Source organism: Morone saxatilis, unplaced genomic scaffold (assembly GCF_004916995.1).
Source record: "Morone saxatilis isolate NCDOM2014 unplaced genomic scaffold, NCSU_SB_2.0 Contig20, whole genome shotgun sequence".
Classification (NCBI taxonomy): Eukaryota; Metazoa; Chordata; class Actinopteri; family Moronidae; genus Morone; species Morone saxatilis.
Window position 1 is genome coordinate 17544183 of NW_023339763.1, and position 23973 is coordinate 17568155.

At 38.9% G+C, this 23973-nt stretch overlaps 1 protein-coding gene across 5 annotated transcripts in view; it reads left to right on the forward strand.

The window, feature by feature from the left end:
- Window positions 1-6227, forward strand: part of LOC118331425 (unconventional myosin-XVIIIa-like) — a 51979-nt gene extending 45752 nt beyond the window's left edge. For all 5 annotated transcript variants that reach the window (XM_035666353.1, XM_035666356.1, XM_035666357.1 and 2 more), the window contains 2 exons: window positions 220-1645; window positions 3944-6227. In XM_035666353.1, the coding sequence (XP_035522246.1) occupies window positions 220-1630 (1411 nt within the window). In that variant the 3' untranslated portion in view covers window positions 1631-1645; window positions 3944-6227. The remainder of the gene's footprint in view (window positions 1-219; window positions 1646-3943) is intronic.
- Window positions 6228-23973: the final 17746 nt, after the last annotated feature.

Sequence of the window (23973 nt, forward strand, 5' to 3'; positions counted from 1 at the left end):
CTGCGCCCAAGGACAAATGAAAATGACAGATTTATTCTGTAACAATTTGACATCAGTGATACGTCTCAAGGTACCAAAATCTAAAGTCTCAGTTAATGTACTGCATGTAGCATAACATTAAGGATGAGTTTCTCCTTTTACTATGCAGAGCTTTTAATTTCTTTCTTTTTGTGTTCTGTTGGTTGTCTCTGGTGTTGATTTTATTACGCAACCTTTTAGATATGCAGCAAATGCAGATGTCAAAGAGGTGAAAGAGGGTAAGGAGAAGATGAATGACGGAAGTAAAGATGGGAAAGAGATTGAGCAGAACAGATCGGTGTCTGTCATGAGCTCCCTAAGCTACAGGAAGCGTTCCAATCTGAAAGACTCCATAGGGGGGAGAGGTGATGAGAGCTCCCTGTTTAGCACTCTCAAAGAACAGCCTGACACACCAGACCACGCCTCCATTCGCAAAGCTAAGTCTAAGTCTGGAGACCTCCAGGAGGATTTGAAGAAGAGCCAGGCTCAGGAAGACTTAGACGACAAAGGCTCCGTCATTTCCCTGGCCTACTCTGAAGCCACCAGCAGAGCCAGGAAGGGCTTGGAGTCCCGCTGGACCTCCCGCAACAGCCCTGAATTTGATAAGGACTCCATGGTGTCCTCCGTGGCTCCTAGCAGGATGTCCACCAGGAGGGGCATGTTGGACATGGATGACGACAATAAGTCGACTATCAGCAGCGTGAGCCGCTCCAGCCCCCGGTCATTGCATCGCAGCACCTCTTGGAAAGAGGACAGACGCAGTAGCTCACGCCTGTCCCTTGCCCGTAGCTGTGGCCTCAGTGAATTTGGCCTGCACGTAGATGATGATGATGATGATGATGGCCAGAGTGTGGCTTTTAGTGAAGGGGGAGCTTCAACCTACAGTCCCCGCTCTCTCAGTCGCAGCTTCTCTACCCCGGCCCAACCACGCTCCTCAGACAACAATCTGCCAGATTCATCTGACATTAAGTCTGTCACCCACCGCAACTACTTGGACCCTGACTTGGAGGCTGCAATCAATGAGGTGCTGAGCTTCAAACCCATTAAGTTCAAGCGCAGCAAACTTGATGAGTCCAGTGGCGAGGAAGAGGACGAGAAGAAGGGGCCAGGAAGCGAGGACAGCAAGAAGAAGGGAGAAGACGAGGGGCTTGGGCCCAGCACATCCAGCTTGCGTCGATCTGCATCAGGGTCTGCTCTGGACTACGGCAATCGACCATCCAGCACCCTGAGTACCAGCAGCGCCCGCAGTCGGAAAGATAAAAAAAGTAAAGCCTCTCTGTCTGACGACTCCTCCTCAGATGATCGTCACAGCAGAAAGAGCTCAAGGGGGAAGAAGGGCAAGAAGTCCAAGAAGAGATCTAAGAAGAAGCAAAGTGAGTCAGAGGATTCCTCTTCTTCCTCAAATTCGTCTGAGTCCTCTTCCTCCGACTCGACCATCTCCTACCGAAGCTCCAGCAGTGTTAAAAGGGCCCCGAAACAACCATCTGATGATGATGATGATGAGAAGGAGCCTGCAGGTCATGGGCCATCTGGCAAGAAGGGCACCAAGAAGAAACAGAAGAAGATGGATAACTTGGTGATGAAGTACCTCTACAGACCTGACAGTGACTGATACCGACAGTGGAAGGTGATGCTCGGTGTGATAATAACCCAGGAGCCTTGCATAATGGAAGATCTTTCACTTAATGTACTAACTGTTTGCTATGTGTGAATGTTTTGAATTAATTGTGACTGTGAATAATCCTTGTGATGCACTAAGGTTGTCACACTGGCCAATTAGTGCACGCCACCAATGTTTTTTTTTGCCTTTGCTCCTGCAAACAGTCTTCATTTGAGAAGTTTACCAATTTACTGCAGTATGCCGTAGTTATACCTATGTTTGCATTACTGACACAGTGCAGTCACTTTAGTTTTATTTATAAATGTCACAGATACGTTTTATTGGGAAGGATGCTGTAATCCATCATTGTGATTCACTGAAGATCTTTGTTGCTTTGTTGTTTATTTCTCCCATCAGAAGTGGTGCGCTGAAACTAGTCATCAGACATACTAGAACAGAGTTGTAAAGCAGTGTTACTTTCCTGTTTCCATTTTGCAAAGATGGATGTGTTTGATGCTGTTATAAGTACATAGTGTTGAGAGAGGGCTGTCTGGCTGTGCCTGTGTTTCAAGCACAAACAGATGTTGGCAATTAGGCAAAAACAAAATGACACCAATTTTTGCTTTAACATGTTAACTGAGAAGAGTTTAAAGAGGAGTGACATGACTGCTGCTGCTGCTTGATGTAAATACTTTGCATCATAATTAAAATGCTAAGAATTAGGTCGAAGCTTCAAAAGCCTATCTATTTTAAGAGTCATTTTACTGACAGTTTGAGCATCTCTGCCTCCTGTGTGATTTAAAAGATATTCAAGACAGCAGGCTTGAGTTTGTTTGTTTTTTTATTCAGTTGTGCTCAAACATGTTTGCCTCTCGTTAAACACTGGCTCTTGGGTTAATCACTTGAAGCCAGGTTGAGTGGCACATACAGTGTGTGGCCATGGTTAACAATGTAACGGTTTTCACAATAGTACTCAATGAGTTTTAGTTTGGAGTTGCTGTTTCTTTTGAGTGTTTTCAAAATTCCATCTCTAACACTACTATAGAGCTTCCATGCTACCAGTTTGCCTAGTGCACAGTTCCAAGGAAACAACAGCTAAACCCCAAATTGTATTAAAACACTCACTTTAAGCGTCACTTTCACTGTAGATAATCATGCCTGTATCTAAATTATTAGGGCATTTCAGTCCTCACGATACGCCATGCTACTCAGGGACCTGTGATTACACAAGTTACCTAATACAGAAATGAACAACAGCACACTATTTCTCACTTTTTAACAAAAGCAAGTACATGTAAATTCTGATGATCAGCTCATACTACCAAGTGTCAACATTAGTAGGTCAGCTCCTGTGTTTGGCACGGGAACTGTCACAACCTTCCAAACTGATTAAATGTGGCAGTTTGTATGACAAAGCTGGAATGCTTTTGATGAATGAATTTCAACCTTTTTCAAATATCTTATACTTCAAAAGACATAAGTATTAAGCTGTGGATAATTGCAAATTGACAGTTCTGGTTGCTATATGTGGGTGGCATTGCGCTGACATGTCAAGGACATGTTCTTGCTGCTTTTTGCTTGATGTCCTTATGGGGTGTATTAAAGAGCAGTGCTAATGGCTGGATGTATGAAATCTCTGCAGTGAATTAAGTTGCCATTCAAGGAAAGCAGAGTGACTGTCATGCCATGTGTTGTCATGACAACACAATCTAAGCATGTAAAGCCCCGGGTTTAAATGACCTTTAAATGAATGTGATGGTTTGGTAGAAGCAAGGTAGACTATAGAACATAGAATTCTTCTTTGGCTGAGATTTGAGTTATTAAACTCCTAAATGTTGAATTAATCGGTTGCACGATCCGACCTATGACATTTACCGTACTAACTGCACATACTGTCTACTAATATGTGAACATTGTGCCACAGTCATAATGCTAATGCATGGAAGAGTGTACAGAAAATATTTGTCAAGGTGTCTGTGGCTTTCCTTTAGGGTGTTTATTCTGTTAAAAGACAAAATATTAGATTTCTGCTAGGTAAGGCTATTTCTAGCACCATGGAACAAGAAGATGAAGATATACTAATTAAAAATAAAAATGAGTAAGTAACCATGATAACAATGTGCACATGTGCTATGCACACCTTGGGGGATGCGTTGTTTACCGCCTGGGGAAGAGTGTAATCCTGCAGCCTAAATTGCTTGTGGTTTCCCATGCCATATTTTTATAACAACCCTTTTTTCTTTTTCCACCTTTCAGTTTTGTTTCTGCTGTAAGTAGCCAAGTAATGATATAATGGTATGTCTGCATGTGTCTTGACCCCTATAGCCCTCCTGTGTGCCGTAGAAACCTGGGTCTTGGCAGATCTGATGAAGAGGACGATGCGGACAGAGATTCCAGCAGGCAGTTGCTGAGGCAGAGCAGCAGCGAAGGCACATTGGCAGAGAGCGCCTCGTAACCCAAAATCTGGTCACATCGTGCTTTCAGTGACTTCAAACACACAGGAGGGACAGGATTCTTCCCCCGCAACTTTACCACCACTTCTCAGCCAGCAAGAGAGACCAGCTTCCAGAGGCAAGGACAGAGAAGAGGCACACAAAGAACACTGCTTTTAGATAGTTCAGCCTGGGCTTTTTAAAAAAATCATATTTTACCTATTGTGGCAAGTTCATTCATATCATGAAGTGATGTTGCTTCTATGGTTAATATATGCTTTTTTATTGAACACAACATATTGAATAAGTTAGTCAGTACAAAACACTTAAAGTTGAGCTCTATCAGAATAACTTCCTCCTGCTACTTTATTTATAAGTGCTGCTTTTCAGGCAAATTTAAGCACTCCTCTACACTCTCCTCTCACTATTCAGACAACTCTGCCAAGAGGATTTAGATAAGCCTGCTCTGGCTACACTTTCTCCAAGAAGGTCTGACCAACTATTAAGACTGTTCTTATCTCTTTCCCATTAATATGGACTTGTGCGGTGGGAGGAATTAACCCATTTTCAATTAATTATCCTGCTGTAAGTTTACATGTGGCTCTTGTTCCAAGTTGAGATATTCATCATTTGAACAAAGTGATGGTAGGTCATGATTGTTGACATCAAAGTAAAAAAAAAAAACTATTTGAACCAAGCTGTTAGATGTGATAGATACCTTTGAAATGCTGAGAAATGGATTTAAAGCAAAATCTGATCTAAAAGTGTATATATATATAGTTTGCATAGATATATAATATTATTGGCGGATCAAAGCCTTTACATGAACATTATATTTAAATGAATTAAGATTTAAAGCTTGTGAGGGAAGTATATTATTAAGATACAGTTTATGTCATAATGCTGGTTTATTCTTATCTTTTAGTGGAGTGCATGCTGGAATGCTTCTGGTTTGGCTCTTTTGAGGGTTAGTCATGCTTGTGTCCAGTAGTGTCATATTTCTTGATGTTCAAAGGGAATGTATTTTTTTTATCATGGAGCTTTCTGTAGAGCCTTTGAGACCTTGCAGATGCATAGATGTATGGTGTTTTCTTTAAGATGAAGACAAACACAGGATTCCTATTGTTTACCATAAATTAAAACTCCTTTAAATATCAATCCCTGCAGAATAGTGTTCCAGTATAATGAATTATAATGAATATAATGAATTTCAATGTTTCTATTGCATATTTTCTTACTTGTTACAGGTGCACAGTGCAGATTATCTTGAACTGGGGGATTGTTTTTGGCCATATTGGTTTTAGTAGTAAAATAATTACATCCTTTTCAGTACAACATGGTCCTCCCCTTTTAAGGTGCCAAAGACCTCATTAAATTGGTGATCTTTTTGCATGTGAGAAAATTTGGGAGGTTATTTGTCCATCACCACCAATGAGCAGCACTCAAATTCATACTGTGATATTGAATTATTCCCAGGCTGTTAGCATTTTAATATCTGAAATGATTCTGATGTTGACTATGATATGTCAGACTCATATTTTCACTCCATTAGCCACCTGTTTACTCTGTATTACCTCATAGAGCACTGCCAAAAATACACTTAAATTAAAGCCAGTCTTCTCTTCAATACACAATAATTCAATACCTTTATGTAATTGTTGCTGTCCAGACACATATGAAACTTGCTGGTTATTTCTATATTTGGCCTTATAGAATTATAATGATATACATAGATGATTGTTACATTATGAATTTTAAATTAATTTAAATGACTTGTAGGTAAATTTGAATACAGATGCATATACAGTATATGTGCTTGTGGAGTATCTGCTCATGTACAAAGAAAAGCTTGAAGTGTCTGGCTTGCTATTTGCATATCTTCTCACAAGAGGCTAATCTGCATTTCATGTCTTATTTTCTCCATTTTTTTTTCTTTGCTTCACACATGAATATTAATGTGGAACACAGGAAACTTTGATGTCAGTGATTCTGAATAGACTTGTTAAATTTAAAAAAAAATCTTCACTGCCTCTAAGTTTGAGCTACTGGCACTACACATAATGTTTCAAAAGTTTGTACACTCCATCATATCTTTTCATTATTCAACAGATCACCATTTGTAATATGAGTGATTTTGGAGTTTTTTAGTAAATAAATTCAGCTGTTTGTTTACAGAATCAATGTTGGCTTGCTGTCATTGCATAGAGATATAATTTGGATCCAATTTTGTTTCAGAAAACAGTTGGAGAAAAGCAGGTTAGAACATAGGCAGGACGGTTTTAGCAAAACAAGTCATTGATGTGTTTGATTAATTTTAGCTCATCTACCCCAGAGTAACTTCTCATCATACCCATCCAGTTTTCCCAGGAGACAATGGAGGAAACAAACAGCAAACAATGATTAATTCTGAGCCGCTGTTAGACTGAACGTTGCTCACGCTACCTTGCAACCCTTGGGTTGTTAATATGACTGCTGCACAGCTGCACGGTTCAGAACCAAAGCTTGGGGCAAATTCAGGAAGATCAGAAACCGAGAGGAAGCACAGTCTTCCTCCCCACATCAATCTCTATTCTACATAGGTGAAGCTTAGCTAGATTCAAAGGGATTGATGATTTTAGATTACCACCTTGGTTCACATTCACTTGGTGTGTTTTGCTTTAAAGAATCCCCTATTTATCCAACCAATCTGTAATCCTCATTCCTATACACAACCTGTTCCGGTGCTTCACTCGGTGCCAGGGAGCTTTTTCTGTAATTTCACTTCACTTGTGTGCACCCTCTGGGTGGCTGCATGTTTCTGCTTAAAGGCTTTCTATTGAGTGACAGATTAAATTCTGCTCCCAATTTTACTTATTTTGGCTCTAACACTGTTTCACAAGCCACTGGAGCAGGAAGTCATTAGCTCGACAAAGCCAAGCAAGGCTGTGTTTACGGTGCCACCCTCCCTGTTATTTAGACAAAATGGTTTGGACACAGACATTTGCTGCACTGGGAGTCTAATGCTGCGCCTCCATAGAAAGCGCTCCCCTATACAATGTAGAATACCAGTAGTTTTAACATGAATGTACATACAGTTAATGTTCTCATTGAGCAGAACATCTAAGTTTGCTGTTTCCTCATATCCCTTACATTTAATTTGGAATTAGTGTAAAATGTGTCTTTTCTCGATATATTCATGGAAAGCACTTGCATCCTTCTGTGCTAGTATGGACAAAGATGCACCTTTTACAATTACAAAGCAGATGGAGAACAGCCAAACTGAGTCAGAACTGACTTTTCAGGAAAACTGTGTGCCAGTTTTTGCATAAACAGCTCTGTTCGCCAAGCATCTCCACATTTTGACCTTGGTTGGAGGCCACCCTGCCATGCAGTAAAATGTGTGGGGGAGCAGTTAGAGGGAAGAATGTGTTTATCAGGCATCATCCACAACTATTAGCACTCCCGGGTTTCTGCTGGATGCCTACTGTCAATAAAACACTGATTGGAGGCACTGGGACACTGCCTGCAGAGACCAGGTGAGGAGGCTGCATTCATTTGCAATTCTGAGATGAAAAGACGCAGCAGTGTGTGCTGCTTGGGCGCCTCTCTTTGTTTGCACATATCATTTCCACTCTAATGAACACTGCACAGTAGTTGGCCCTTGTAACAAGGCTCAGAGGTAGGCTCAAACATTGTTTACATTTTGCATAGGTCTTTACTGGGCCTGGGGAACAATAAAGGCATTTCTCTCTTCCTGCATATACACAAAAGTGAATCAGTTTTAGCACCCACAGCAATCTGAAATCTTTGATTTATTTGGTTTTATGCTAGTTCTCATACCTAAGTGCAGTGTAAACCTTGAAAACAAATTGCCAGAATCCTTGGAGTGGAAAAAGGAAATGTTGTAGTGTCTATCATCAATTTCAGTGTAGGATTTGTCTCTCTATCTCCACTCCACAGTATGCAGGTGGCCAGAGCCTCCTACTGTGCTCAGAGCTGTTCAGTGCTTAGTGTCCCTGCCAAAGGAGAGTTGCTGCCCCTGTCACTGTTGTGTGTATGTGTGTGTGTGGGGTAAAGGGGAGATGAAGACTTAGGATGTACTCTACAGCAGTCCACTACATCTGAGGGATTTAAAAGGGATGCAAAGGGTCCTTCCTCCTAGCCTTTCTCAGTGGGAAAATGTGGGGAATATCATTTACCTTTCTCACAAACCCCTCAAGCAGTGATGTGATTTCATTTCTGTTGTATTTCACCTTGATGTTATGTTTATAACTCTGCAAACTCAGAGAGTTATAAGTCTGTAAATTTTTACCCCTTATCTAGCCAGGGATTTGTTTTACATGTTTACCTTTCTCTATCATCGCAGTCAGTAAAATGATCTTAGAAACTGTGATGTCAAAATACGCATCCTACAGTCCAATTTTCTATCTCACAGGTCAAACACAAATTTGGAATGTGCTTGGATCTCAGTAATTCCACATATACACAGTACAAAGAAATACATTTTTCAGTGCACAAAATCAGCAAAATACACTGTATAATGTGCCTGCTTTGTGCATATGTCCATGTGCTGTAATTTATGGCTTTTAATCAAATCTTACTCTCAGATTTGGAACGACACCTTCCCACCTGTTAGAATCTCAAAATCCTCCTACTGTTTGGCCTACTTTTGTTTTTAGCTGCAGAGTGATGGAGAACAGTGTTACGAGAGAGAAAGAGAACATGTGTGTCATATTTCTGTTGCTAAAAAGCTATATTTTCAAGCTCAAATGGCCCATGACAAAGCAGTTTTATTGCAACAGTGTTTTGCATCTCCTGGATCTCTTTTCTCATCAGCTCATCTCTATAGTGAAAATGCAACTTTATGGTCCATAATAATTAAAAGGCCAAACAGATGGGAGGGTTGTCATGGGTGGGGTGGGGGGGTGACAGACTTGTGTAGGAGGCTAGTGCTGTGCTTGCACTTCCCTCTTGCGCTGATAAATGGAGATAATAGATTACTTAATAGCCCTTTAACCCTCTAGAAGCTGCCCTGGCTGTGACTTCATGTACTGTATGTATGTGTGTCTTAAAGGGAGGGGAGTCAGAAAGTATTATGCCAAGAACTAAATTACTATTTGCAGCAAATGTTTTGTATTGACTGAGGTGCTCTTAGATTATTGTACTGTTCCTCATTTTGTCTTCAGCTCCATTCATGTATTAAGGTCCATTTCTAATGATCCTTGAATCTCCAGATCCTGCTTCCAACCAGGAGGCCATGTTGCTTCCTGAGAGCTGCTGCCAAGCTGTCCAGTTCCACTTCATGGTCACTCTCATTCTGCCCAGGAGCTTGTGCCTGTCCCAAAGATACCTCAAGTGGCTGTTACTAATTATTTTAGACATTCTCTTGGCAATCTCATTCACTGCAAGAATATTTTTCCTGATGGAACTTTAAAACTAATCCATCTTTACTAATGCAGATGCTTTTAATCACAAAGGAAATGAGTGAAGTTTGAAAATTAAGTGTGAAAACATACATCATGGTGACTTTACCAGACACTTAATGAATTCTTCAGCTCAGCCACTGCACTAGTCATTGCGCTGCAAGATAAAATGTTCTCGACTTGGTGCCAGGACTTGACAGCTTGGTGGTCTTCACAACCGAACTCATGAGCTATATACTGATAGATAGGAGGAATTAACTATGCATCTAATTGCAGAATTTACAAGCATAACTCACTGAGCAGATGGAAGTCATTGGTGTGTTTGGAGTCAATTTATTCAAACCCCAGGATACAGCACTGCATCAATGTCCAGAGGAATATATTCCTCTCCAAAGTGGGATTTATTTAAACTAATACAAAAGCCTAGTGACCATTTGGCTCTGGACTGGTATTGTGTCATTGAGTCTTGGCATGTGCAGAGTGGAAACGACTGTGCACAGCTCGACTGGGATCTATACCAGATCTGGACTGTCATAGACCATATGCATATCACTCTTGTCAGGTGGTGGAGACATCTTAACCCATAGTGGTCTGTACAGTATAATCTTGTATAATTAAAATGAAACATAACAATTTTTCAATTTGGAAGGAAGGACCCTGAAATGTTTCTCTTCTCGCTTTAAATATAATTATCACCTTCTGCAAAACAAAATTAAATGTGACAAACATTTTTTAAATCAGTGAACAGTGAATTCACTGGATCATCAAATTAAGATGCAAATATCAATAAAATGAAGCCATCCTAATGAATATTCACAGACGTGAAATGAAAGTCGCAGAAAGAGTGAAAGGGTAAAAGACTAGATCAGTCATCAACTATATTGTGTGTTTGTTTTTTAAAAAAGCTTCTATATCTCAGGATGTCTGATATTTGTAATGATGTTTTTCAAAGGTTTAACTTTTCATTTCTGTGGTGAGGGATAAAGACACATTCACTCATATCTGATCCCTGAATCTAAGACACCATTTCTTTTTCATTTCATCTTAACCCCACTGAAATTGGGGAAAGCAATTTGAATCTGCAGCCAATTGCAAGACTTTAAACAGTTATTCAAGGAGGAGAACCAATCAACATCCAGCAGTGAGGTATTGAATGAAGATAATCAGGCACTGAATAGAAATGTGAAAATGCATAAAGTGGTAAAGTAGTGCCTCCAACACATCCAGAGATCGACAGTTGGACACTGAATGAGTCAGACAGGATACTAATGTCTGTACTGTCATTTGGTCTTCCCTTTTAGCAGACTCCATCTCACTGCCCATGTGGGACTGAGTCTGAGTGACAAGCCACTGACATTTACAATCTCTCAGCCTCAAAGTGTGGGCAAGCATGCCTGTATCAAATTGCGATCGCAGTGGATGGTCTGAGTCATCATTAGTGAAATTTATATATTATGGACATACATCATTATATTGCTGCTTGTTCATTATTTTCTGTTGACAGTGTGTGCACTCTGTTTGGCCTATTGTCTCTTCTGTTTTTAGCATTTGGTTGGATTCAATCTTAGTACAAGGCCGTCACAGAATACTATATCCATCTAACTGTCATTGAGCTTTATGTGGAAGAAATAATGTTCTAATGGTGGAAATTTTTGGTTATCAATAATAGGTTATTCTTAGGATATCTGCCCATTGATTTGCATAGAAATGTATTTTAAAGCTTTTGAGATACTCCAATGACAGACTATATAGGCTTAAGTCTGAGACAATATATAGTAATGTTTAATGTGGAGCACTACCTCAACATCCTTTCAATAGCAGTGTTCTCTGTGACAAAATAACCTACATGATCACAAAGTCTAGCAATGTTGCTAGGAGACTTCATGTCCAGACAAATGGCAGACTAATAGGCACTGAATTATTCAGTATCAGTACTTGAGGTGATGCTGTTAAGAAAGGTTATATCAGCTTGGAAGGCCTTCTTTCTTCCCGACACCTTTGCAAGAGTAAAAATGGGCTGCATCACTGGAGGTTCAGGTAGATCCATTTATGTATAATATTTCCTCACCTTCATCCTTTGCAGTGAAGGGCATGCAGTCTGAAGTGCTTCTGTGTTTTCTCTCTTCCAGACCGCTGCTCAAGCTATGTATTGTATGTGCATGAAACCCCTTCCATGCCAGTGGCACAAATTAATCTACACTGCCTGTCCACCTGCAGTGGACCTATAGCACAAGGGCACATGCATTTATTTCACTTCTTCCTGCAGGGGCCAAATGTACAGAGACATATAATTTAGAATTGTCGTCTCTTGCCATCTGCAGTTTCTTTGGCTAAACAGTACAGCATTTCAATGAGAGGTAAGCTCTCGCTATTTATACCTTACCAGGATGAAAAGGCTGGTTTCCCAAAGACATGAGAAATGGGACTATAAATCTCCAGTGTTAGAAATAAATAATTTGCAAACCTCCTATTGATGTCTGTGGCGGGTAGTGTATATATTTGCAGGTTTAGTCTGTAATTCTGACTCTTCAAACAGCTCAACCTAACTAACTGTTGGTTGTGAGGCAGCACTTAAACTGGGAACTAAAAGGAAATTGCTTGTAACATTTTTCGGGAAAATAACAGATGGCAGACATGTCGAAAAATACAGCTTTAAGGCTTCTTTGAGGTTCAGTCTGTACATCCTTATTATGTTCAGGCAGCTACAGTATGTCCAGAAAAATAAGTGCTGAGGGTGAAAGTACAGTGTATTTGTTGGAGACGTGTTATTAATACAGCTAAAAGACTTGATTGCCCCCTTCACTCTCCTACACCACACCACTATCATTACATCAGTAACAAACATGCATTTGACCTATCCTCAACTTAAACTCAACAGTTTTATAAAACATAAGATAATTTAAGTGTTTTTTATGTCATCAAAACCAAAATAGATTTTATAAAAACATATAAGTATAAACTAATTAGAAATACCGGGTACTGGTTCAGACACATTAGAGGCCATTACTCAGCATGGGGCAATACTAAGTGATTAGCACCAGCATTGGGTAACCATATAAAGATGATTAAAACTGATTTAGTTCTGTGCTTGTTGTAGCCAATATTAGATCCTTTCTAGTTTAGTTTCTTGAATTGTAGGTACACAAAATGTATTTTGTACAAATGTTCTGTTCTATGTTATCCATCCACAATGCTGAGTAAATCCAATATCACATTGTGTTCTGAGTTGTTCAAAATGGCTTGTTACAATAGGCTGCGTGTTCAGTTAATCATTACCAGAAACATTCTGAGACAAAATTTCACTAAATAAATGACATCATCTTATCAAGACAGTTGGCAGAATTTTACATTGTGTGGCATCTTTTGGATTTTGCACCCTTGCTTTACAAAACAAGACAGAAAAATGGCTGCTGCACAAACATAAGGCATTCAGAGTTTCTGTGAAAATCCTCTTTGTGGCACAAAAAATATAATTGTCACAAAATATAGGATTTTCAAATCAGTGCTAAAGCATCATTAGAAATGAAACAATGAAAATAAAACACTAGTACCTTCAATGTTTGCATCTAAGAGAATGCCTTGTAACTTTCAGTGTAATGCTTTTTGCCTTCACTCACGGATTAATTTCCATTCATCCAAAAATACTGCAGTTATTGTAGAACCAGACTTCACTTCTGTAACCACTGCCAGATCCTTCCTGATTGCACCATAAAAAGACAATTTGCTATGCTGAGCTCAGTCTGCATACAGCACCAGTGAATCATTGCTGCAGACAGTATTTAGATATGGTTTTCTCTCAACCAAAAAATACCAATATCTTTCCATCTGCCAGAAGACAAGAAATAAATGTTTTTGCGTGTAAGTGTTTTATGTTCCTCGTTAAATGGAAAAGCTTTAAGTTACACTATAAACATTGTACAGTTACACCATCTCTATGCCTCCTGGCCATGTCCGTATAAGATAAACCATGACCAAAATCATCTCAGTTAATTGTGTGTGATGGCAGTTTACATCCTGACACTTCTGATCTGTGTATACAGTAGAGTGTCCAGCCTTTGAGAGGTATAGAGTGTATTTGTAGGAGGCTCTGTCAACAGCTCGTCCCTCAATGGCCGGTGGCTGCGGCAAATCTCAAAGTGGCTGCCTCAAATCGAGCAGTCTGGGTGACGGATGGCCTCTGGCATGATGTATGGCTGCTGCTATCTTCCCACAGGCCTGCATGGGTTGTGTTTGGTCAAGTGACCTCCGCTTCCTGTGCATCCCATGGCGTCCCTGGAGTCCCGATGTGCTGTCTAGGGTGTAAATATAATCCATTGTACTACATGGCAGATGCTGAGTGATGGGCCTCATTGTCTGTGGGACGGAAATCAGATTCTCCAAGGTTTGTTTCAGCAGCCTTTGCACTGATGCACACTCCTCAGTCGAGTTGGGATTCACTCTCTTCAAATTTGTTTGGCAAACGGCAAAGTTCTGTGTGATGTAATGCAAAATCAGTATTGTGCAGGGCTCAGTGTGCAAAATGTATGCACTTTCGCATTACAGGATAAAGAGATGAAAGAGATAGGTATAATCATTTAAAGGCCAATGCAACAGAATTTCAAGCACTAAAATTTACAGTATACACTTAATATTTGTGAATATGCTTAGCGATTGCTGATAGTGATCAGTGTCCAGGATTTATTTTTGAATATTGGTACATTTTCTAGATGCATGACTGATCCACAGCTTGCAAGTTATTCAAAAGTAGTATGCCATTCTTTTAAAATATAGCATTGAACTCTATTTGGCACCATGCATTCACATAAACAAGTCTGGGTTTAATATGGCTGTAGGACAATTGTGTGTTTTTCTGCTCAAGAAAAAATACGAATGCTCAGGTCTGTTAGAAAACAAATCCTTAACCTGTGATTTGCCTTTATAGTCTACCTAGAATTCTCATACAGCATGTACTTCTATCTTACCCAAACCTTTAATCAGCCAGAATGTGCAAGTATGCCATCAAGTAATTCCATGATCCTATTTCTGCTGCCATGCACTACAGTGTGCACCACACCACTAAATAATGGGTCACTGAACTTCCATAACAGAGAGAACTGCCAGGCGCTGACACAATACATTTTCCCCCACTATAGCTACTCTGGTAAATACACACACTGAGAAATTAGATTTGGCAGGTCATTCAACACTCCCCCTGGGGATCTGCAACTTTGCGACTGCTATGTTTTAACTTTTTTTTATTTATATATTTTTTGCTCAAAATAAACAGTTCACCTCAAATGCTCCAAGTGTTTTCACAGATTTGACCATTTCCTTTAACCTCTTCAAATCTTTTAGGGCAATGACGGAAACTAAAAAAACAAAACTAAAAAAATCTCACCCACTAATCAAAAAGCACGTAAGGGTAGCATTACAATTTCATTCTTGACTTGTGACCGTTTTGAAACCCTACACTTTCACTGCGAGTAAACAGAGGGAATGAATTGGCTTGCCAAATGCAAAAAAATCATGAAAGATAAAATTTTGAATGATGATGATTTTTATCAGATTTCTATCACATTACTCTGTCTGAGCAATGAAAAAAAACAGAAAGAGGAAAGTGACGGTGTTAAAGCTGAAGTTGGCTTCCTCTAATTTAATGATGGAGGAGCAACTGCTTCTTTTGCTCCACTGCTCAAGTACATTTCACTGGCATTAGCCTCACCTCTAACTTTGCCCAGAGCTGGTAGCACTACTGGAGGATAAAGTCACAGCCCTGCCAGATTATTCATGTATGTCCACTGCAGCTCCCTTGGCAACAGTGAAGGGAAGGACCCAGTCATTCAACACATGCTGTTCTTAATGCTGATGTGGTAGTCTCCAGAATTTTAAATGAAATGGAATGATATCTCTCATTGCATGCACATGTTGTTCAAAGATGTAACTATTAACAATTTTAGTCCATTCATCATTAACCATCACTCTGATTTATTAATGCTGCTACTGTGAGCCACTGCCTGCTGTTGTCAAGACAAAGCCCCAAGGGAAGCTGTGCCATCTGACATTTGCTGACATTCGTTTCCACAATTCCACCTCCATGGTTTGTTTGTCCTGTGGAGCAATAGGCATCAACACTGCTGACATGACAGCAGCAGCTGGATTGTCTGCCTGATTAAATGAGCCTTTTCATTTTTTTGTGTGTGTTTATTAGATACCAATTACAGTTAATGTCTCCTTTAATTAATAAAATAAATAACCTCTCTTTCTTTTTCACAATTCTAAGAAGCTGCATGCATGGGTTGTTGCCCTCTTTAAACCTAGGGAAACTAATACCTAACAAATCAGATTTGCCCTGACAGAGGAAATGCACTGTACCTGAAAATCTAAGTGTGAAATACACACTCACATCATTATTTACAAATCATTACCACAATTGCCATGACCAATAATAATTTCAGTCGGCTTACTTGTCTGTCATATCTTCTGTGGCTTTGGAGGGAGATTTGAAAAAATAAGCCTGATGATGTAATATGATTCACTTTGGGCCCATTTCATTTTTCTATTTTCATCCATGCTAGCAGTATACAGACATCCATGGTTCCGAGATAATGCATCCTACTGACTTTAGTGATCTCCTGGCATTTCCTCTAGCGCCACCAGCAGGTTGACATTCCCAGTTTTGACAGAAATCTCTTGACTACTATTGGATGGATTGATTGGATGAAATTCGGTACAGACATTAATGTCTGCAGGATTAATTGTAATTAGTTTGATCCCTTGAGTTTTACATCTAGGGCCCTCATCAAGTCAAAATTTTATTTTGTTGAATGATTTACCTGCAAAACTATGATATTGCCATCACCGTCAACTCTACTCTAAGTTTAATGCTAATAGGCAAATGTTAGCATGCTGACACACTGAATTTGCAAATGTGTTAGCATTTAAATCAAAACAGGCTGCGCCATACAGCCTCACTAAACTGGCTGTGAACTCAGTCTTGTTAATCTGTCTTGTGAGCCCAGCGACTTTAAAGAAATGCAATACTTAATAGCTGGAGTACCCCTTTACGTCTTTGCTTTCCTTATATATTAATATTTCATATTGATGTGGATAATATGTATGTGTAAGATAGCTTGCAGTTACTATGAAAGTCCACCCGCAGTAACAACAATTTGGTCTTTCACTTCACATAACATTTAGTTTGCAATGCTGTTTTATCTGTGGTGATTTTGTCTGCCTCCACTCTCCTACAGAGCCCAAAGGTCTCCATTTATACAAATGAACCTGACTGAGAGACGACCTCCTGCTTCTTTTCTGGGTAATAAGAGAAGGCTGTTGTAAAACATGATTTGGTAATCATTTTGTCTTAACTCCGCCAAGTGAATCCCTCAGTGTAAGTTCAGTGTCAGGGTTATACAGAACAGCTGAGAAAAATAAGTTGAGAATGGATGGAGTTTATAAGCCTCTCACCTTTCAACCCTTTCCTATAATCTCCAAAATAGTGCAGATGCTTATGTTGAATAAAATCCAGTGCAGTTACGTTATCTTCTAAATAGAGACTACGCACTTGCTGGAGCCATTTCTTGCTTATTTGATCTCTTCAATGATAAAATGTTGACCAAACTTCAAATAAACTAATAGCATTATCTAAATCAAACTAAAATAACACGCTATTTTATCTGAATAAAAAGCTTCAATCTGTCATAAATAGATTGTTTGCTTTGTTCATTGGAGAAAAGGTAATGAAAGGTCTCACACACATACACCTGCCCACACACAAAGCCAGTGTGATTTGTGTATAAAGTGGAAGGCATCCTGCTGCTCCTCCAAAATTACATTCTGGCAGGTGTAAGAATTTGCTCTGCGAGAACACTCCACACAGGTTGATTGTACACCTGCTTGGCTATTTTACAGGTGCTATTCATGCTAGCAAAGACGGCAGCTTCCTCCGAGGATCTCTCCCCAGTCTCAAACCAACGAGTTCTGTGCCTGCCAGCGTGATTCAAAAGCTAACTGAATCAGCCATAGAATTGTATTTCTACCAGACAGGTGAGCTTCATTAAGTTTTACCAGTTCTGTTGCACTGGTAGGATTCTCATGATAATTTTGCTCTCCCTGAAATGCAGTGAATAATTAAATTGGCTGGGTAAAATATTGAGTTTGGACTTTCCAGAGACATATAAATATTTCTGTAACATCTATGAGAACACAAATAGCTGCTGCAGCAATATCGGCTTGAACTTATTTGCCGATTTATTAACTCACTAGTATCAGTTTATGTGCATCTGTGACAGAGCTGACCACAGAAATATATTACTTGCTAAAAGGGGTCTTTTTCCCTGAGGTTTTAGACAGAACATAATTAACTTGAATTACCAGACTGACTGGGATCATGCTCCCCATCCTTTATCCCGCAAAATATCATCCAGGTTCCATCAAATAGCACTTATTATTATGCTGTAAAGCATGGATTATGTTAAATTCAGAGTTATATTTTATAAAACCATATAAATGTATGTCTGTATACTACATAAAAATTTAGATTTTCATTTAATGGCCTCTTTAGGTTAATTGTTGTCTTTGTATGCTGTTGTATTTATTTTTGCCTTCATCTTTTAAAGTGTCATTTACCCCGTTTTGTCCATTTAAAAAAGAAAAAACAAATGACACCAGTGCCTGTAAAAATGTTTAAAACCTTAGTGATAATCGTTAAAAATATTTTTTTAGACAATTGTTGCATTATTTATACACACAAATAGAGAATTATAATTCATTATTTTCCATCCAACTGTTGTTGTGGCTTTTTCATTAAATGTCTATGCCATTGCAAATCACTGAAATCTTTTAAAAATGTGTTTAAAATTTTTATTTTTTTTAGACATAAATGATACTGTGTGAAACAGCAGTTCTTTCAACTGGTTCTCAGTCTATAGATGATATGTAAATAAAGCTATGTTAACATAAATGAAACATGCTCAATGTATTCAGCATTGTACGTATAGACATACTCTAGAGGGCTTGAGCAAAAATCTAGAGCTATAATATTATGAATAATATTAAAGTGATATTGGTAACGGAGTTTCAAACACAGATCCAAATTCAGGGCAAGCATATAAAACATTTGCCAAATGGCATACTTTTGTGATCATATGTGGCTGCAGGACCACACATCTTAATTACCAGTCAAATACATGTCACACCGTTTATTTTTGGACCCGTTCAAACAGGGCTATCTGCTGAATATTAATGGTGTTCAGGTTGCACACAGGTTAATGCGCGTCCTTTCTGATGAATAACTAAGGGATAATGTTTAATGCATAAGACTGGCAGTTCCCTGCTTGGGGCTTTGCCGTTGTCTCAGGTGTCCATGTTGGAAGGTGTTGGAAGTTCAACTGAATGCCACATTAACTAGTATTAGGAAATACTCAGTCGATAGTGGCTACTATTGTTTTTACTGGCATTCTATAAAATTTTAATATCTATTCTTTTAGTTTGCTGCTTTTTTTATTATTTAAAAATGATTTTAAAGCTACTGCTTCTAAAGCTATGATACAGATTTAAACTAAGAAAACCAAGGCCAATTTAATGCTATAAATTGTGTATAGCTGTTACTTTCATTCCCTTAAGCGCTATCCATGTCCATGTGCTATACGGTATTTATGCCGTAGGCATTTGATTTGAAACCTACTACAGCACATATACAATAATACTCCCACTATGTTGAATCTATTTAAAGTGCATTTCTCAACATCTTTTTTGGGTGCTCTAAACCCGCACACGACTCCCCATCATAGTACTCAATGACAGTCTCATCTCCAGACACTGTTTTGTAAAAGAGATGGTAGCTTGAGAGGCAGACGCTGGTGAAATAATAGAGGGAACATATGAGAATAGCCAGAGGCTCTAGATTGTTAGCTGGCTGAGTGAAGCTGCTTTGCTGTACTAGTTTGCAGACCCCTGGGCAGCCAGTCCATGTAAACATATTTAATCGTCTTCTTGGCATAAGGGACTGTTCCAACTCATGTAAAATTCTGCACATGGATTTGATTTTACTCTCTCCTCTCACAGAGCTATGTTTACAATAGTGTGTAAACCTTTCCCTGCTTATTGATTAGTTGGTATATCGATTTAAGCGAGCATGTCAGTGGAAGATGCTGTTGTTAGTTTTTTGATGAAAACATTTTGTCATTCAGCTATTCAACCTGAATACGCAATCTGAAATGTGTTCTTTCTGACTGATGGAAAAAATTGCATTGTTTGTGTGTGTGTGTGTGTGTGTGTGTCCTCAGTCCTATCTTGTGATAGCATGTCTTACCCCATGTTGTGAGTGCTCCCACTGAGCTGTAATAACACACCTCAGTGCTGTCTGAAATATTCATGGCCAGGTAAGCCCATCAGTCTGAGTCAGTCACATGGATTCCTTATTATCACCCCCCTCTGCTCTAGCCCCCAGGTCACTTTATTCCACCTGCCTTCTACTGCATCCCGCTCACCTCTCAGCTTCTGGTTGCACCTTGCACAGCCACCCAGTGTTCAGGTTTGAGCTTAAAATGCCACTGTCCCGCTCTTTATTGAATTTGATTCCACTGGTTTTCAGCCCGGGTTAGTAGGATTCTTTGGGATTCAGAATACATGTTTGTATTAAATGAATATTTTATTTCTTAATCAGAGTTAAGAAGTGGAAATCTTTGAGAACCCCAATGTGTTTAATATGTCTTTGCTAGTGCACACAGTTTCTAAAAAAGACTACACATTCAATGTTTTCCTCCAGCAATGACTAGCTATAAGTTTTGTTTAGATGAGCAAAAATTACATTATTTTTAAAGTTTGACTCACTATTGCTGAGCTATTTACTAAAACAACATAACTGATTGTATGCAAATGTTGTAGCTTGTTGCCTTAAAGTTAGATTTTTATGAAATCCCATTTTTAATACTATTTATGGTCTGTATTTTTTCTGCAATAATCATTCAATGTTTATACATTCTTTGAATACCTTTATATTAGTAGATTTCATTGTTTGAGTCCACCATTCCTGCCCTGGATTCAAACGGCCTACCTATGCATACCTATATATGAGTTTGTTTTGTTATACAATAAACAGATCCCAGTTGCTCTTTTGTTATATTTCTGACCAAGTAGCTGCTTAAGTAGTATTTGCTGCAGTATTCTGTCTGTTACAGCTTACGTGTGAAAAATGTTGAATGGTCTCAGGCTAGTCTATGTATTTATTTAGGATATTGTTTATTTATTTATGTTGCTGTCTCCAACTTTGATTAACTCTTGAAAATGATAACACAATTTTCTTCATAATGACTTTAGTAAAGGTGTGTGTACAGATGAATGTGACCATGTGGCTACAATTTTGTGATTTGTCTGTGTGGCTGATGGTGGAATACAGACAGTATTGTGAATCACAAACAGAGCTGTGCAGAAGGTTCATCAGTAACAGCCGAGAGCTCAGCGGCTCTACATATAACATACTATTATATCATGAATCACTAATATGAAATAATCCAGTTAGCATAACTCATGCTGCACCTATAGAGTTGTTGTTCATTAATACTGCTTGATTGACTATTCTTAGATGGCATAAACAATGCCAAAACAGAATCTATTTTATTGCTAAGCAAACCTCCAGTAACAGTAAATTATTCTCACAAGTTCCAACCCTTCCAGCAGAAGTGAGGTCAGGCAGAGCAGAGCAGTTGCTCGTAAGCAGCTGTTTGTAGCCAAACTGGTCCTTGCTCCATAGCTGAGGCCATTCAGGGAGGTCAGAGTCAACCTGCACAAGGTCATGACTTCAGCCTGGCACCATCAGTTAGATACAGGCATAACTCAGAATAGAATAGCAGCCTCTGTTTTTTTTTCTTTGACAGTGTCTTTTTATTTTTCTAGGGAAGATTCACAGAGATCTGCTGATTTTTTTTTCACCAGCATCAAGATTCATAGACAATCACACCTGGGAGCTACTTGCAACAATCACACTTTCCACTGCTTTGCTGGAGGGGCTGGGTGTGAAGTTGTTTGCTCAAGGGCACATAGATATTGACTGTTGGGGGAGGAGTGTGGGTTCAAACCTAGACCAACATGCCTCTATGAATGTATAATATTGCAGAGGGATGTTATCATTTTCAGACAATATCACTTACAAGGGATCTGTGTAATGTCACATATCCAGCAATGAGACACAGACCTCTGAGGAAATCAGCAATGTAGAACTAAAAATAAATCAATCACTGGAAATGTCATGGCTCCAAGTCACGATGGTGGGCTCATGTACTGTTTTTTTTTTTTTTTATCTTTGAGGTTACTGTTAATATTGTTTATACGGCTAGTTGTTTTTGCAGGATGAAAGCAGACACTAAAACAGAAAAATCATGTTTATTTATTGTCTTAGGGTGGAATGAAAGCAAAAAGAGTTTATGAGACACATCAGATAAAATTCTCATTTTTCTATGGTGCAAAATTAATCTCCTGTGCTGACACGTGACACTCATTTTAGCTGTTTTATATGACTTATATTCCAGACAATAGGGTCACTAACACTGTGGCAGAAGGAGAGGCTTTATACCAGTTAGAGAAAACTCTTTGTCTCAATATTTCATCAGCCAAAACTTAGCTTCTAAATCTGGTTGCTGCAATTGGAAGGAAGGCGTTCCTTAATGATGTTTACTCAGTCATGTTGTGAATCTTACCATCATGTCACTGTCTTGAGTACAGTAAGGAAAGAGCCCAGTAACTGTTCTTGATGCCAACTGAGAAGTGCTTTATGTTTTGAATAAGAAGAGGAAAAAAACGATCCAGATCAAGTTTCCTGTTGACTGTTACATAGAGCCTAACACAAGGAGGCCATTAAGAAAGTCCTCACACAGTGAAAGAACATTAAAGAAAATAGTGACGCATGAAACAAATAAATGCAGCTGGCAATGCCAAGTGAACAACACCACCATACAGACAGAGATAGTTTCTGCTAAGAGTGAACTTATCAAAAGGTTCAGATTTCTAAGTATACAGTGTTACCAGTGATGAAACTGAAAATATAAAGGAAGCACTGCAATGGTCACCAAAACCAAAATATTGCTGTGAAGCTCCGGAGAGGTTTTTGATTCAGCGGACAGTTCACATGCAGCAGGACTGACAAAGGTGAGAGTTAAGCATCTACAGAGAGATATGATCTGGAATACAGAAACAACCTTGTGAGGAAAAAGCTAATACATAGCAGGACAGGAAGCACAACACTGGAAGCACAGTTGCAGTTGCAGTTGGTGAGGATTTCTGGTTGATGTTATTTAGTATTTGGCTTTAGAAGAGCATTGATTTCTTTTTTTAATTCATTGAGACTGCAGAGTCACTTTTATGTCACTGATAGATGTAAAAGTCATGTGTTCACAGAAACATGGCAAAGCCTTTTTTCAAAGCTAGAGGAATGAAATCAAAGAGATTGAAAGCAAATCAATGCACATGTGCAATTGTCACACAAAAAACTACAGTGGACAAGGATCTTTGATTATCTGAATAGTCCTTTGGTGAAGTGAAGCCATCAATATGAAAAAGGCTTTAGAACTGTCAAGTGCCAATCGACCTTATACAAATGTGTTCTCTGTTTTAAAATCTACAGTCATGCTTTAAAGAAATAACCCGTAAATTATGTACAATTAATGTGCCTACAATCGCAACTCAAATAGCAGCACTTTTTAAAATGGTTTGTTAACCTGGCAGCTCCAGGAGAAGATGACAAAATGTGATAGAATGACCGTCCATCCTCCTTGACATTTGGTATTTCAGAGGCACTTGACAACAGGTCCTCTATTACCTCTGTGTAGCCTGATCACATCCTTCAGCAGTGTGCACCTGTGCTTCAACAGCAAGACATGTGGAAGAACTCTTAAAATCCCAAGCAACCGCATTGCACAGCACTTACTGTAGATAGCTGTTATTACAGGATTTCAGAGTAGCTCTTCAAAGCAACACCTTGCTAGATTTGTATTAATTTGACTAGATATTCATTTGAAAATATAAACTATATGCTCTGTTTATGTTTATTATACGAGAAGGGAATTCCTGGGCTCACATCATATAAACAAAATGCTCTGCTGAATCTTAAATTTAACAGTCTGTGACTTTCATGCAAAAACTATGATAATCTATGAATATTAAAGTACAATAATGTTGATTAGCTAAATAGCTTATATATGGCAAATGTCCTTTGCATTTTGACTGTCAGACTGTCACTTGAATTATGTGTATGTGTTTGTATGTGTGTGTGTGTGTGTGTGTGTGTGGGAGAGAAAGAGAGCAAGAGAGAGAAAGGCAGAGCGAGAAGTACATTTTTAGCTGGAAGGAACAAAAGAAATCAAACTCTGTGGCAATAAAGCAAAATTGCCTTTTGAGCCTTTTCATTAAAAATGACTCTCCATGAACAATATACTTTTTAATTCTAATTGAACATGTGTTTTAATATAAAAATGACGTCCAAATGAAATTTAATGGTTACTAGAAACAAGAAGCAAGACAAAAAAAACAACTGTCAAATTCGCCCATT